The following is a 16,382-nucleotide window of genomic DNA, read 5'->3' on the forward strand; positions in this document are numbered from 1 at the left end:
ATCCCCCCTTTGAGTTAGTTTGGGAACGTGGGCCACCATCCCCCTGAGCGCGGATGCCCCATGAGGAACGATAATGTCGCCCTCAACCGGTCCCCTATTTGCCATCCCCGCCGGGGGACCATACCTCCTTTGCCTGACAGGGCACATCTGCCCTACCTGGGGTTCCTGCTCCTCCTCCCCACTGTCCAGCTCTCCTGCCTCGTTGGGTAGCCCCCCTGTCCCCGGGCTAGCTACCCATATAGGAGACGCCGCTATCTGGGGATACACTGCCGACCCCCCTTGGACTTGCCCCTGAACGTGCAGCCCGATCCCCCCCCTGCCGACCCGGACACAATCCCGGTGCCTCAGGAGGCGGTCTATTCCCCTTGGCCTTTGGGGAATCATCCGCTGCGAGGAGCACCTTGCCCCTTGGGACCCCCCCCTGGACCTACCAGGTGTATCTGTCCCCTGAACTTGGACAAGGTCTCCTCCAACTCCGTTATTCGTGCCTGGCACGGCCCATGGGCACAGTCCCCTACTTCCTCGCGAGCCACCCGGTACGCTGCCTGGATGTCCCGGAACTTCCCCTCCAGCTTCCTACACTGCTCTGTACTCCGAGCATATAGTTCCTGGAGCCTCCGTTCCTTTTCTTTACCCTCCACTATCTGGCAGTGGAGATAGTCCTTCTCACACCTGTTAGACTCGCTTTCCTGTTTCATTTCTGCCAATTCCCCCCGCAGTCGTTCCGCTGCGCTAGCCTCCTGCTCTAACTCTTCGATCCTTTGCTCTGCGTTGACTACCTGCTGAGACAGGCAAACCAGCCAAACTGCCTTCTCCAAGTGCCTTTTGTGCGCCTTGCTTTCTGTCCATGCAGCCGCTGCCATTACCGGTTGCTCCGCATTGATCAATTCTGAGACCCAAGGTTTGGTGAGGTTGACCTTTTGCCACAAATATGAGGATATTCTCTCCTCCATTTTGCTTCGTTCCCTCACCCCCTCTGCCAAGTCACATACTCCAAACCACCGGGCTCCTGGCTGGCTCGCCATTGTAGAGGGTGCCATCTCCGCTACTCCACTACTGGGCCGATATCTGGGGTTTGAATATCTGTGTGTGTCTCTCTCCAGCTGGCACTGAAACTTCAGAGGCCAGGGGATGTCGCACTGGGACACTTCCACTGAAGAGAGCACTGATTCAAGCCTGTCGTTTATTCCTAACCGACAGCCTGAGACTTATATCACACAGATCTCCAGACCCCTACCAATACCCAGGTGATTCTCTCTCTTGCCGGTGGTGCAACACCCACCCGGTTCCTACTCCACTAGAGTAGCTTTCCCAAGAGAGAGAATAGGACACTGCTGTTTATTTCCTAACCAGCAGTCTGTCCTGAGTGAATCGCTCAAGATGACCCTCGATTCTTGAACCCGGAATTAAGGTGAGGAGTATTTTAACAATGACTTGGTCAGAGATCGCTGGTGAAAGATTGAAGAATTTAAACGACTCCAATTATCATCAAATCAAGGTTTATTGCAAAACCCAGGTCAAAATCATCAACAGAAGAAACACAATAAAATCTTATGCTCTAATACAAACTAAGTCTATTCAAAAGTAATATAGCGGACACAACGAAAATTCTTATGATTACACAGTTTTTAGCAATATCACAAGGCACAAAACAAGTTCCCTTCCCCAAAGCCTCAACCACTATTAAAGTCAGGGAGTTTCGCAAGCTGCTGCAGGGTACTTACGGTCACAGGCTGCAGAGGTCAAGTCAGGGGTGCAGAGGTCGAGCCAAGAACGAAGAGACCCCCAATCGAAAACACAGCCCCTTTTATATTGTTTTACCTGGCTTTGTCCTGTGATCGGCCAGCCCCTTTTGCATTGAAAAAGGTAAGATTTAAAGTTCCCGCTGGTCCCGCCCCCTTTGAGCCGGTCAGACCTGTCGAGATGGGAGTACCTCCCCTAGGTCCGCCTCCAGTCTGTTTTTTTGAGATAACGAGGTTGAGCTCCCTTGAAGATTTTCAAAGACTTCCATCTGCTCCGGAGATAGCTGCTATGTTGATGGGGTGTTGATTGGATTCTGCTCTGGTGGAGGCCAGGTCATTTACATTTGCATGGGGCTATGACCATCCCATTGTCCTGCTTGCAGGCAGGCCCCCTGTGTATTCCCGTGCCCCTTGGTCTGTGTTTTGATCTTATCTCGTTGTCTGGCTCCTTCTTCCTTGTAGCTCCTAGGGGGGGGTTTGTAAATACTTATGTCCCTACTCAGCTCAGCGGACCAGGCCTGCTGGGAAAACTGGTTACGTTCTCTTGGCTGAAAAGTCAGTTTACAGTCTCTGAGTTTTATTCTTGGGCAGTTCCAAAAAAGGCCGAATTGCCCGAAAACCTTACACTTGTGACTGTTAATTTTGTCCTGATCTTTTGTTTCCAGATGTTTCCCTACCCCCAAAGTTAAACTAATTGGTCTGTAGTTGCCGGGCTTATCTTTACACCCTTTTTTTGACCAAGGTGTAATGTTTGCAACTTTCCAGTTTGGTGGGGGTGGCGAGGGGTGCCGTTTGTTCAGAAGCCTAACATCATTATATAGCTTCTGGATTTTTCCAGAGGCAGTAACCATGGAGGATAGACTTGGTATGGTGGGACATCAATTAAGGTATTTAAACTTTTATGGCACATTTCTAATTCCATCAATGGTGCTTGAGAACCATGTGCCTTCAGAGGCCTGCCTGGTTACAGAAGGCGGCTGAGCGATAGGGGTTCAGTACTGCCTCTGCCAGCCAGCAATCCAGAGTCAAGGTGCGGTGGAAGGGAGGATGGTAAACTGAGGACATTACCATACTTTGGCACAAGTGGGGTGAAGTTACCAGCACTGAGGGCCATGCTGCCAGTGTCATGGATGAGCAGTGGCACTTTGTCCCAAGGAACTAGCCTTGTAAAGGTGTGGTAGTAGGTCAGCTGGACAGAACACACATGAGTATAAGAGAGTGTATATGATACAAGGCCATTCAGTCTTTGTGTCCCCCCCACTCCACCAGTGCCCACCATCCCAGAGAAGCTCAGAGGGAGGAAGGTCCAGACACAGATAGGAACACAGGAATGTGAGGAGCAGCATGAGGGCCAGCCTTCAGGTCAGCAGGCTGGAGAAGTGTACAGGGAGGCACACCAACAAAAAGGGACCTATCCTGTAGAGAGAATCTACTACATATGGCTGAACTGTTCTCCAGGTGTCTGAGTGGCAGCGGCAGTACAGACTGATGCTTTCCAGAGAGACTATCATTGATCTCTCTGCAATGTTACAGGACAAACTGAGACCTATAGGGTTGATGGACACCCAATGCCAGTCGTTCTCAAGTTCTGCAGCTCCAGATATTTCTTGGGCTGTGGCCCATTGTTGTATCAAGGAGGTCACCACTGCCCTGCCCAAGAGGGTCAGCGCCTACATGCGCTATTGAACCAACTGTCACAGTCAGGTGGAGAGGTTCACTCCCAGTGTTCACTGCTCCAACATTGTTGCCTTCAGTTGACTCGGCCTAGTTGAATACCCCTCCTACATCTTTCAGTCTCCCTACCTCACTTTAAAAGCCCCTCTGTAAATCCAATGTCTTTGATCAAGCTTTTGGTCAACTGACCTAATACCTACATTTGTGGCTCGGTGTGAAACTTAATTTGAGAATACTCCTGTGAAGTGCCTTGGAGTTACATTAAAGCACTTTATATAGAAACGTTGTTGTTAAATGTTTCTGATGCATGGATAGACTTGGTTAGATTTTAGAGAATGGACGATCATTTGAAGAAGATTATAACATGAATAACATCATTTATGTGATGTGACCCCTTGGTTAATTGAAATTGGTTGTGCTAAGATTTATCATGGACCTGGTACTTGTTCTAAATGGTGTTTGATTCTTGGAGAGGGTGACCCTGTTGAGTCAGCTGACTGCTGTCTTGGAAAAATTCCTGGGGAGCACTCCTTTCTGTCAGGCCTCATGGCACAAACAGGACATTCCACAGTGACACAAAAGAACAGAGGAATCAATGATTGCTAGGTTTCAAAATGGCATAGTTACTGGGAACAGGTGCCAAACAATGGAAAAATAAATGATGAGCAGAATAAAGTGCCTTTAACAGATCTGACTATTACAGCAGAAGACAAAATTGGAACATCAATATTATAATAGGTGATTATCTAATTGATAAAACAAGTTCCCAACCTTGAAATCTTATCGTCATTTTGGCTGGGACTAAATATTTACATCTCTCCTCCTTTTACAGCTGACGAGCTAAATGCATGATGATTATTACTGTGACCCAGTCTACTGTGTGATTACGTGTCAGGTTCATTTAGAGAGAAGATTACATTTGATACCTGAACAGTCATGGTTTCAGAATTAATAGAATTGAACATTAAGGTCATGTTCTTTCAACATTTGTTTAACTTTTCTGAACCACTGTGTTCTTTATCTGAACATTCATGAGCAAAGGATTGTCCCCTTTCCTTTCTACCTCAACAGAACTGCAGAAAAACTGAAGAGTTCCATCTTCAGCTGCATTCATGCTGAAATTGGAGGGATTAAGTCCAGCAGATATTCAAATGAATGTACATGGGAAGGTTTTGGACCGAACCTTTAAAACAAAGATCAGGAGGTATTTCTTCATCCAGAGGGTGATTCTTTGCCACAGAAGACTGTGGAGGCCAAATCACTTGAGCGTCTTTAAGACAGATGTAGCTAGGTTCTTGATTAATAATGGGGTAACAGGTTATGAGGGAGAAGGCAGGAGAATGGGGATAAGAAAAATATCAGCCATGATTGAATGGTGGAGCAGACTCAATGGGCCGAGTGGCCTAATTCTGTCTTATGGTCTTATGGAACAAAAGTACACTTGTGCTTCAAGCCTTTAGCATTTAAAAATCATGTTATCTTGGCTCTTACTGCAGGTAAATTATGTGAGTATGTGTTGATGATGAGAGCGTACAGCTCAGAGTGTTTAATTTGCGAAGCGTCATTTTTCAGTCATTTATTTTAATGACCAGACAGTCCGGTGCTCTTATGAATTGTGTTGTTCTCTGTGCCCAGCTCTCCAATTGTCTTGTTTTTATTGAGGGAGAACCTCACTTTGGAAAACGTGTCCTTGTGCCTCCTCTTTATTCTGGAACATTTGCAAATCTATGAGAACAGAATGGAGAGAAAAGAACAGAGGAATAAATGATTGTTAGGTTTCAAAATAGTCTAGTTATTGGGAACAGGTGCCAAACAATGGAAGAATAAATGATGAGCAGATTGGGATTAAAGTACCTTTACCAGATTTTTTTTTTAAATTTAGAGTACCCAATTATTTTTATCCAATTAAAGGGCAATTTAGCATGGCCAATCCACCTAACCTGCACATCTTTGGGTTGTGGGGGTGAAACCCACGCAGACACGGGGAGAATATGCAAACTCCACACGGACAGTGTCCCAGGGCCCGGATTCGAATCCGGGTCCTCAGCGCCCGTAGGCAGCAATGCTAACCACTGCGCCAAGTGTCACCCAACCAGGTGTGACTATCACAGCAGAAGACAAAATTGGAACATCAATACAGTATGACAGAGCCCATCCTGTGATGCGAGGACGTACTGGGCACAGTAGTGATTCAAGCGCTGTTGTTTTATAGCCCGACCTGTGCTGCGAGAAGATGATGATAAGCTGAGGATAATTATAATTATGGGAGTTAATCATTTATTTTCCATTTTATTCTATCTTAAAATTCGAACATGAACGAGTAATAAAGTATGGCCCATCCAACTCATTCTACATCAAATTAAGATTGTTGCTGAAACTTAAGCAGTAAACGTTCAAAATGCACAACAATTCCAACACCATCTGACAAAAGTGATGGGTTTGTGGTTTAATGAATGGAGCCCATTTGCAGGATCTCGGTCTGAACTTTCATGTTCAAATTTGTGATGTGTACTGTAGCCTTGCAAAGCTCTGAGCTGGGAGTCTTAATTCATAAAATATCTCCCAGTATATTTTATTGAAGTGCGACATTCCTGCTTAGGTTGTAAGTTAGGAAGCAATGATTTTAAGAAAAATTAGTAGATCTTAAGATGAAAATCTGAAAGATAGCTTGGAAGTCAAAAGCATATTACATTATTTTGAATAGTTTATGTTTAAGTTGCCTTTGGGTAAAACCACCACAGATTGCTGCATTGTAAGATAAAATAATTTGTATTTTAATTTTTTTTTAGCCTGCAATATTATTGATCTAAATTCTCTTCCCCCTTCCTTCCTTGCATTACAGGATTTATTTATACTTGTGGAGGGACATTACAAGGACTAAATGGCACAATAGAAAGTCCTGGCTTCCCATATGGATATCCAAACGGTGCTAACTGTACATGGATCATTGTAGCGGAAGAACGCAACAGAATACAGATTGTGTTCCAATCCTTTGCTCTGGAGGAAGAGTATGATTATCTAGCATTGTATGATGGGCAGCCTCATCCTGCAAACTTTAGGACAAGGTAAATATTCTTTTCCATGAAATGCATTGTGACCACAGAGTTTCATGTTACATTATTTGATCTGCTTTTGTGATTCTATGATGGGAGCTTTGCTGCAGTTTGTGGATTTTGTTCTTGTAGAATATATTCATCAAATTTCAACAGCAAGACATTCTCCCATGTGAGATTTTACACACATTACATACATTCAACTATAACTTTGATAATATTCTTTATACTAATGAGTTAGCGTGCAAAATAATATTTAATTTATACATTGATGGGAAGGGCTGGAAAATCCCACCCAATTAATCATCTGTACTGTAGATTAAACGTTTATCTACATTAATCTTAAATGTCAGCCACAAGATTACTTGGTTTTTCACTTTCAATGTAAAAGATGCTGTGGAGCATCAGATTTATTTGCTACTCTTCATGTAATTTTCCAAGCAGTCGTTTTCAGAAAAAATGGCAACATTTCCAAATTCTTTGAATAATGTATTCAAGGTTGAGAGAGGATTAGTCTTGAATATCATAGATTATCATAGAATTTACAGAGCAGAAGGAGGCCATTCAGCCCATCGAGTCTGCACCGGCTCTTGGAAAGAGCACCCTACCCAAGGTCAACACCGCCACCCTATCCCCATAACCCAGTAACCCCACCCAACACTAAGGGCAATTTTGGACACTAAGGGCAATTTATCATGGCCAATCCACCTAACCCGCACATCTTTGGACTGTTTCCCGGAGGAAACCCACGCACACACGGGGAGGATGTGCAGACTCCGCACAGACAGTGACCCAAGCCAGAATCGAACCTGGGACCCTGGAGCTGTGAAGCAATTGTGCTATCCACAAGGCTACCGTGCTGCCCATGGTTGCCCATGGTCAATATGGTTGTTGATATGCTGCAAAACAAAGTTTTAATGTCCACACGAACATAGTTGGAATGGTATTGTGGAACAATTGATGGTAGCAGAATTTTACTTTTAATAATTATTTAAGAATGAGCTTCATGAAGGAAGAAAAAAAAAACCATGTTTTCTTCAGATTCCCTGCAAAACGATAATTATTGAAATTGCTGAATTCAGATGAAAATGTGATATTGGAGCCTAGGTGATCAGTGAGGTAGCCTTTAAACTCTAGAACTTGATTTCAAAGCTAAACTGATGGAATGAATGTTGTCTCTGAGTTTGGGCAGTCTCAATTCATTGTCTACTTACCGTGGACCTCCAGCCTAAAACTGTCTCTGATTTGACACAAGTTGATAATCTTGAGGTCGCAGGATGGTTGGTGTGAGAAATTGGGGAAAACTATACAACACTGGTCCAGTAGTGTTGAGTTGGAGGCTAAAACACCTCAGTGGAGAAAAGTAGAAACAGCTTCTCTCTGCACCTGAGGTGGAGTGGGAAGTAATTCCATTCAGTAGGAAAACATTCCTCTGTTTGGTGAGCTCAATTTTAAAAAATCTTCATTGACTGCAGCGAAGAACATGTTGATCATTAAAAAAATTGCTTTGAAATTTAGTGAACTATTGAGGAAAGCAGAAGGTTAAGTTTTAAAAGCAAGGAACATTTTTACACAGCAATGATTGTGCAGAAAATTGTTAAATAGAAAATGACTGGTACTTATTTTAATTGTTGGATGTTGATAAAATTTGAGGGCTCATGATTTCTTATAATTTTTGATAAAATCTAATGCATAAAAATAGTTGTATTAGTTGATGCAGCCTATAAACTAATAATATATGTGAATGCTTGATAGTTATCTGGAATCACTTTGATATTTGAACAGAGCTATTAAAACATTAACATTAAACAACTTATATCTGTTAGAATAACACAGTTTTATACAAATATATCTTGTATATATTTGTATATATTGATAATCTTGAGGTCATAGGATGGTTGGTGTGAGAAATTGGGGAAAACTATACAACATTACTTATTTTTAATTGTGTTCCTTACACTTGCATCTCATGCTAATGAGTCTTTGATGCATTTTATGTTGAGTGCTGCAGAGCTGGGTTAAATATGTTACTGGGATGCTACAAGAGAAAAATAGGACAAAATACTAAATGGCTCAATTAACTAATTTAAAGTTATTAAATATATAGCACCAAACTTGCCGAGCGTCAGGTGCTCTTTGTGGAAAAACACTTAAATTAGATTAATATAACCAGGATGAAGTTCATTAAGTTACTGAAATCAAAGGTTATGGACAGTGAAATGTTCTATTTTTCTCTGATCAACCTGTTTAAAGTTGATGATGTGTCTCAAGAAACTCAATACCCACAAGAAAGGAAGGTGTCTTCTAAAGGATTGAAGAGCATGTGTCAATGATTAATCTCCATTTTGAACATTTCCTGCCTGTGCTGGAGATGGCCAAGGATGGCGGCAGCACCTGGATGCAGGAGGGACAATCAGAGGGATCAAACGGGGGGGGGGGGGGCTGGTTAATAACACCACTGGGAAAGGTGAGTGCTGCTCAAGCAGATGGAGAGCAAGCGGAGGTCCCAAGATGGAGGCTCTTACCTGGCACTTCATGTTCAGTACTCAGTATTTCCAGCTGTTTTTAAATCTACGAGCGAGGAAGGGTTTATTCATGTTACTTTTATTGAGAGTTTGCTTTCTACACTTGAGGTCATTTTGAATCATATCAGGATGAGTGGTACCTTGTCTTCCTTAGTTTTGATCTCGGGTGAGAAGCATTATGATCAGCAGCACCATCCACCTGCTGTTGAGAGAACTGCAGCTGGACAGCAGAGAGGAGTGCAGCTACAATATAGGATGCACAGGCAGAAGCTGAGCTTGCTTGAAAGGTTGGAACAGCAGAGCTTCTGGAGCTCAGGTTGTCAGTTGTTGCAAAAGAGCTAGGAGCAGGAGTAGGTAATTGGGGCCCTTGAGCCCTCTCCTCTATTCAATACGATCATGGCTGATATCCCCTTGGCCTCAACTCCACTTTCCTGCCCGTTCTCCATAACTCTCCAACCCATTGCGAATTAAAAATCTGTCTGCCTCGTCAAATTTACTCCTGGAAGAAGTAGGGCAGCATAGTCGCACAGTGATTAGCACTGCTGCCTCACAGAACCAGGGATCCAAGTTCGATTCCAGCCTTGGGTGACTGACAGTATGGAGTTTACACGTTTTCTCCGTGTCCGCATGGGATTTCTCTGGGTGCTCCATTTTCCTCCCACAGTCCAAAGATGTGCAGGTTAGGTGGATTGGCCATGCTATATTACTAAATTGCCCCTTAGTGTCCAAAAGGTTAGGTTGGGTTACAGGGATAGGGTGGGGGCATGGGCCTAGGTAGGATGTTCTTTCAGAGGGTCAGTGCAGACTCGATGGACCAAATGGCCTTCTTCTGCATTGTAGGGATTCTATGATTCTGTAACACTGATGCCCTCAACTTCTTTGCCTCCAGATCCTATCAGGCGTCTGCCAGAGACATATCCAGCATATCTCAGTTGATAAGATCAAAATGCAAAAAATAGATCATTGATGGGTTGTTTGTCAGGCTGAACAATTATTTAAACTTCACTTGAGATTATGTCATTCTTTGTCTGGCTTCGGACAGATGCAGGACATCGTCAACTATGAACTCATGCCAATCTGTGCACTCCCAGGTAAACCACAAATATTTATTAACTGCAAGGGCTCCCAATCCATCCATATGCTTTTGGTGCAACCACAAAAAGACATTTCCGTGAATTTGTGCAAGATTCCCTGGAGCTGTCAGGATATTTTCATTCCGTGGCAGCCCAATTTCCTGGTATCTTCAGATATGGAAGCAGTCTTAAGAGGTGGCTGCTCGGAGACAAGGAATGCCCAATTCAAACTTGGCTGACACCTGTGAGAAATCTGACCAATAGAGTCAAGAGCAATGTACTAAACCAGATGTGTGATCAAATAAACCAACAGCATGTTCCAGATGAAAATAAAACCCTTTCTAAAAATCTTAATCTTTAATAGGATGTGGGCATTGTTGGCAAGGCCAGCATTTGTTTCCCATCCTGAGTAGCCCTTGAGAAGATTGTGGTGAGTCAACGTCCTGGACTATTGCAGTCCACCTGGTACAAATGCAACTGAATGGCTTTCTTGGCCATTTCAGATGCCAGTCAACAATGCTGCTGTGGGTCTGGAGTCACATGTAGGCCAGACCCAATAAGAACGGCAGATTTCCTTCCCTGAAGGAGATTGATGAAATTCAAGTTTGGATTTATTGACTGGATGAATTAATTCATTAAATGAAAAAACCCACACCATCCCCCATTAGCGGACCCTAGCGTTACCATCTCCCCCGTCAATGAAGAAATAAAAATCTATTCACTTACACATGTTGTAGTGAGATCTTTAAAATCCAGTTGATCAGTGAGATGACCCCTTAACTCAAAATCCAAAAGATAACACTGCTTTTTGAAGAAGGACCTTCAGAATCAGAGGGCAGAATTTTCATGGCCATGTGGAAACAGTTGGAGATGAAGACTGGGAAAACAGGAGAGAGCTGAATTAGGAAGACTCCCCAGGCACATGCCTGCTGCCAAGAAAGTTTCCCAGGGACGGGCCAGGGTGTAGATCAGCTGGCTGCTCTGCGGAGCCAACTTAAAAATTAAGGTCCCAGTCAGGTGTGATTTTTCGAGTTTGTTGGTGGCGGAGTGGTTCTGCCCCACCAGATGGGAAGGCTGTCAGCTCCATCGTGACTACCTCCCTGCGACAATAAATGGAACCATCAGAAACTACATATGCCATATACAGATCCACTGGATGGGAAGGCTGCCTCTGACGCCTCAATAATTCCCCTGTGGACAGTTTCCTCCATTTTGTGGGGTATGACGCACCCCCTCCTTAAGAAAATGGATTTTTATTCCTTTACGGGCACATCTATTTTGTGCTTTCACGTACTCAGACATTAGTCGTGTCCTCCGCTCTCAGTGGGGCCGTCATGGTTCTAGCGCTGCCTGTCTTGTGATTATGCCGACAGTAGCAGGATCCTGCCCTGAATAGGATGGGGAGCAGGAGGCAGCCACCTAGGAGACTGCCTCTAGGAATTCAGTTCCATTTGGTTTGACTGCCAGCAAAAGAGGCTTGCGAATTCCATTTGATCCTGACGTCAAGGCCCTGAAGTCCTCTTGAAACTCCTGCCCATAAACGTGTCTGATGAATAAAGCTGCTTTCAAAGAAAACCTGCTCTCCAAATTATTATTTTTTGATTTTCAGTTGCTGACAAGGAGCTTCACTCACTGTCAGCACATTGCAGAAACTAACATTTATGCCTGAATTTAGAAGATATTGGGCTGTTGAGCAAAGTGTCTTGCTAATGGCATGTACTTGAAAACATTCTGCCTTTTGATTCAAATATTAAACAGAATAAGATGCTCCTCAGTTGGAAAAGGAAATATAACCTGCAATGTGGAAAATCTGACCGATTATCTCCAATAGAATTCCCCCAGCATAAATCCATCAGAATGTAAATTCTTTTGCATAAAAGCAAAATATAGTGGGTGTTGCAAATCCAAAATAAAACCAGAAAATACTGGAAAACCTCAGCAGATCTGGTAGCACCAGTGGAGAGAGAAAGAGAGGTTTTTTTTAACAAACAATTGTAATGAGGTATTTTTGGCATTACAAACAGCAACAGTATAAAAACAATTTACAAAGAACAATAAACGTAGTGCAAACACCGACTCCCATCTCTCCAAGACCCACCTATTTAACACCCTATTTTACGCTACCCTAGCCCCCCCCCCCCCTCCTGCTGACGATTAATTCTCTGCGAAGAAGTCGATGAATGGTTGCCAACTCTGGGCGAACCCTAACAATGACCCTCTCAAGTCTTCTGTAGACCGAGAAAGCTCGCCATGTCGGTTAACCTCAGATTTTGGGCTACCAGGGAGGCAAAGGCCAGAACATCTGCCTCTTTCTCCTCCTGGACTGCCGGATCTTCCGACACCCCAAATATCACCACCTATGGACTCATTGCCACCCTTGTTTTCAAAACTCTGGACATGACGTCCGCAAACCCCTGCCAATATCCCCTAAGTTTTGGACATGCCCAGAACATGTGAACATGGTTCGCTGGTCCGCCCGCACATTTTACACACCTATCCTCTACTCCAAAGAATCTACCCATCCGGGCCACTGTCATGTGGGCCCGGTGGACCACCTTGAATTAGATCAAGCTGAGCCTTGTGCATGTAGCGGTCGCGTTGACTCTGCTCAACGCATCCACCCATAAGCCATCCTCCATCTCACCCCCAAGCTCCTCCTCTCACTTACGCTTCAGCTCCTCAGTCTGCGTCTCCTCCAACCCCATAAGTTCTTTGTAAATGGCCGAGACGCTCCCCTCTCCCGCCCATCCCCTAGACACTACCCTATCCTGGATCCCCCTTAGTGGCAGGAGTGGGAAGGATGATACCTGCCTGTGCAGAAAGTCCCGCACTTTCCAGTCCCTTGAAGCTCTCAGAGCAATTGCCAGTGGCTCTATAGCTTGCGCAAACAGCAGTGGGGAGAGGGGGCATCCCTGTCTTGCCCCCCGGTACAGTCTAAAATAGTCCGAGGTCGTCCTATTCGTCCTTACACTAGCCTCCGGGGCCTGGTACAACAGCTTAACCCAGTCGATAAAGCCCCTACCAAACCCAAATCGTCCCAACACTTCCCATAGATCGTCCCACTCCACCCAGTCGAACGCCTTCTCTGCATCCATGGCCACGACTACCTCAACCTCCATACTCTCCGGGGGCAACATAATCACGTTGAGCAGCCTACTTATATTGGCCACCAACTGCCTGCCCTTGACAATCCCAGTTTGATCCTCCATAATCACATCGGGCACACAATCTTCAATCCTGGAGGTCAAAACTTTGGCCAGCAGCTTGGTGTCCACATTAAGCAGTGAGATCGCCTTAGATGACCCGCATAGCTCCAGGTTCCTGTCCTGCTTCAATATTAACGAAATAGTGGCCTGTGACATTGTCGGGGGCAGCAGCCCTCTATCCCTCGCCTCATTAAAAACCTTGACCAGCAACGGCCCTAATAGTCCCGAGAATTACTTGTAGAATTCCACCGGATACCTGTCCGGCCCCGGGGCTTTACCCGACTGCATTGCCTTCAAGCCCTCCACTATTTCTTCGGCCCTAATCGGGGTCCCCAGCCCATCCACAAGCTCCCTGCCCACCCTTGGGAAGGTCAGTCCGTCCAAAAAGCGTCTCAACCCCTCGGGCCCCGTGGGGGATTCCGAGCGATAGAGTCTGCTGTAAACGTCCCTGAACGCCCTGTCTAGCCCTGCCGAGTCCCCTACCAAATTCCCATTCCCATCAACCACCCTCTCTATTTCTCTGGCCGCATCCCTCTTCCTAAGCTGCCGTGCCAGCGTTCTGCTGGCCTTCTCCCCATGGTCGTAAAACACAACCCTCGCCTTTCTAAGCTGCTCCACTGCCTTGCCTGTGAACAACACCCCGAACTCAGCCTGCAACCTCCGACATTCCCTTAAAAGCTCTACCCCCGGGGTCGCCGCATACCTCCTATCTATTGTAGGAACTCCTTAACCAGTCGGTACGTCTCTGCCCTATCCGTCCTGTCCCTATGAGCCCGGATCGAAATCAGCTCTCCTCTCACCACTGCTTTCAGCGCCTCCCAGACCACCGCTGCTGAAACCTCCCCCATGTCATTGACCTGCAGGTAGTTCTGCATACACTTCCTCAGCCTCTCACACACCGCCTCGTCCGCCAACAAGCCCATGTCCAATCTCCATTGCGGGCGCTGGAAGCTCTTCTCACCAAACTGCAAATCCACCCAGTGTGGGGCATGATCTGAAATAGTGATGGCCGAGTACCCCGTGTCCACCACCCCCGCCAGCAGATCCCTACTCAAAATGAAAAAAATCAATCAGGGAATAAACCTTATGCACATGCGGATAAAAAGAAAACCCCCTCCCCGTCGGCTGCCTAAACCTCCATGGGTTGACCCCCCCCCCCCCCCCATCTGCTCCATAAACCCTAACAGTTCCTTTGCTATTGCTGGCGTCCTCCCCGTTTTTGAACACCACTGTTTGGTGCTCCTCCTGGTCCCCCAGCACCATCTCCAGCTTCTGAATCGTCCGATCCTGGGCATCCAGCCTGCGCTCCAGCCGACCGACCGACTCCTTTATCGGGTCAAGACAGTCCCGTTTCTGTCTGGCAAAGTCCTCCTGAATGACCTGCATCAGCTCCTCAGGCAATGGTTGGGCCGTCGCAGCAGGGGTCCGGACATCAGCCTTGTTGTCTTCAACTGCAGCCTCCACCCAGCCCTTGCTTATCTTTTTATTTCTTCCTTTTCGGTCCCTTGGGGTTCTCCGTTCCATGCACCAATGTGTGGATCCAGAGCCAAATTATCTGCGCCTTCAAAGCCAAAACAACAAAAAAGTCGGGGGAAAAGGTCCAAATGTCCGGCCAGAGCGGAGCCACCAATGCGACTTACTCCCTCATAGCCGCCACCGGAAGTCGAGAGAAAGAGAGTTAATGTTTCAAGTCTGTATGACGCTGAAGAAAAAATATTTTGGAGCTGCTTTGTAGGCAAGGTTTTTGGCTACTACCATCCTCATTTTCATTGGGGAATGTATTATTTGTGCCCTTTGCACCCAGAGGTGCAATTTGCCCATCATTTTGCTCCAAGATGTTTCCCCCTCCTACCCCCCCCCAACCGCCACTGGCTCCCACGGACCCCAGTCCCTCCCCAAGCAAGAACCCCAAACTTACCTCCGAGTTTGGTGGCCATGGATCTTCTCAGGGACTTCCTTGCAGTTCCAGTAGTGACACTACTGACCAATACTCCGCTGCCAGCAAATCAAATTGCCTGGCAGCTCTCGAGGGCATGTTCTCCTGACTCTGAGGACAGGAAGTCCAACAATTGCTGTGTTGAGGCTGCAGCCAGCGCATTACTGCTGTGGGGCAGCCATTTTTAAAAGTGACTGATCTTTCTAGCCAGGGTGGGACGGTGTTGGCAGCAAGCAATAAGCCCAAGGTGTTTTTCTTTTTAAATCCTGAAGTTTGATGTTTTGTTGAGCACTAATGGAATAAGAAATCGTTGGTTGTTTCCAAGCTTTATTTTTTATAACTTAAATGACACAAAGGTGAATCTAAAGTATACCTTTGTGTCATATGGTCTTCATTTGTTATCACAATTTCAGGTCAGCTATTCTTATCTGAGCCACTGAGGCATATTGTCCAATTTTAATGTATGCATCATAGATCATAATCAAGATGTTTGCCTGATTGCCTGATTGGCTGATGGGGAATCTGCACTAAATTTAAAAATTAAACATTGTTAAACTAATTAAACATAATTAATTAATTACGTAACCATAATTTAGAGGGGTATCTAAGCCAGAGATCGGAGAGTACTGTATTTTGCATTTACATTTGTAGCAGGAATCCTGTGCGAGGAAACATATAGCTAACAGTAACTTTTTTTTTCTAATTTACTTTTTAATTTAATTTACTAATTAATTAATGCAATGTCAATTAGAGGGGTGCAGTGCTCTGACTGTGAGATGTGGCAGGTCCGGGAGGCTTCCAGTGTCCCGGATGGCTACATCTGCAGAAAGTGCACCCAACTGGAGCTCCTCACAGACCGCATGGTTCAGTTGGAGCAGCAGTTGGATGCACTTAGGAGCATGCAGGAAAGCATCATAGATAGCAGTTGTATAAATGTGGTCACACCCAAGATGCAGGCAGAGAAATGGGTGACCACCAGAAGGGGCAGGCAGTCAGTGCAGGAATCCCCTGTGGTTGTCCCCCTCTCAAACAGGTATACCACTTTGGATTCTGTCAGGGGGGGATAGCCTATCAGGGGAAAACAGCAGCAGTCAGAGCAGTGGCACCACGGCTGGCTCTGATGTTCAGCAGGGAGGGTCAAAGCGCAGAAGAGAGCAAGAGTCATAGGGGACT

General features: G+C 45.6%; 1 protein-coding gene across 1 annotated transcript in view; it reads left to right on the forward strand.

Annotated features, from left to right (window-relative positions):
• The window catches only part of csmd3b (CUB and Sushi multiple domains 3b), a 2,718,576-nt gene that overhangs the window by 317,849 nt on the left and 2,384,345 nt on the right, over nt 1–16,382 (forward strand). Inside the window, exon 2 of the mRNA XM_072467431.1 lies at nt 6,259–6,481. Coding sequence (XP_072323532.1) covers nt 6,259–6,481 — 223 coding nt within the window. The remainder of the gene's footprint in view (nt 1–6,258; nt 6,482–16,382) is intronic.

This window comes from Scyliorhinus torazame, chromosome 11, assembly GCF_047496885.1.
Source record: "Scyliorhinus torazame isolate Kashiwa2021f chromosome 11, sScyTor2.1, whole genome shotgun sequence".
NCBI classification, from domain to species: Eukaryota; Metazoa; Chordata; class Chondrichthyes; order Carcharhiniformes; family Scyliorhinidae; genus Scyliorhinus; species Scyliorhinus torazame.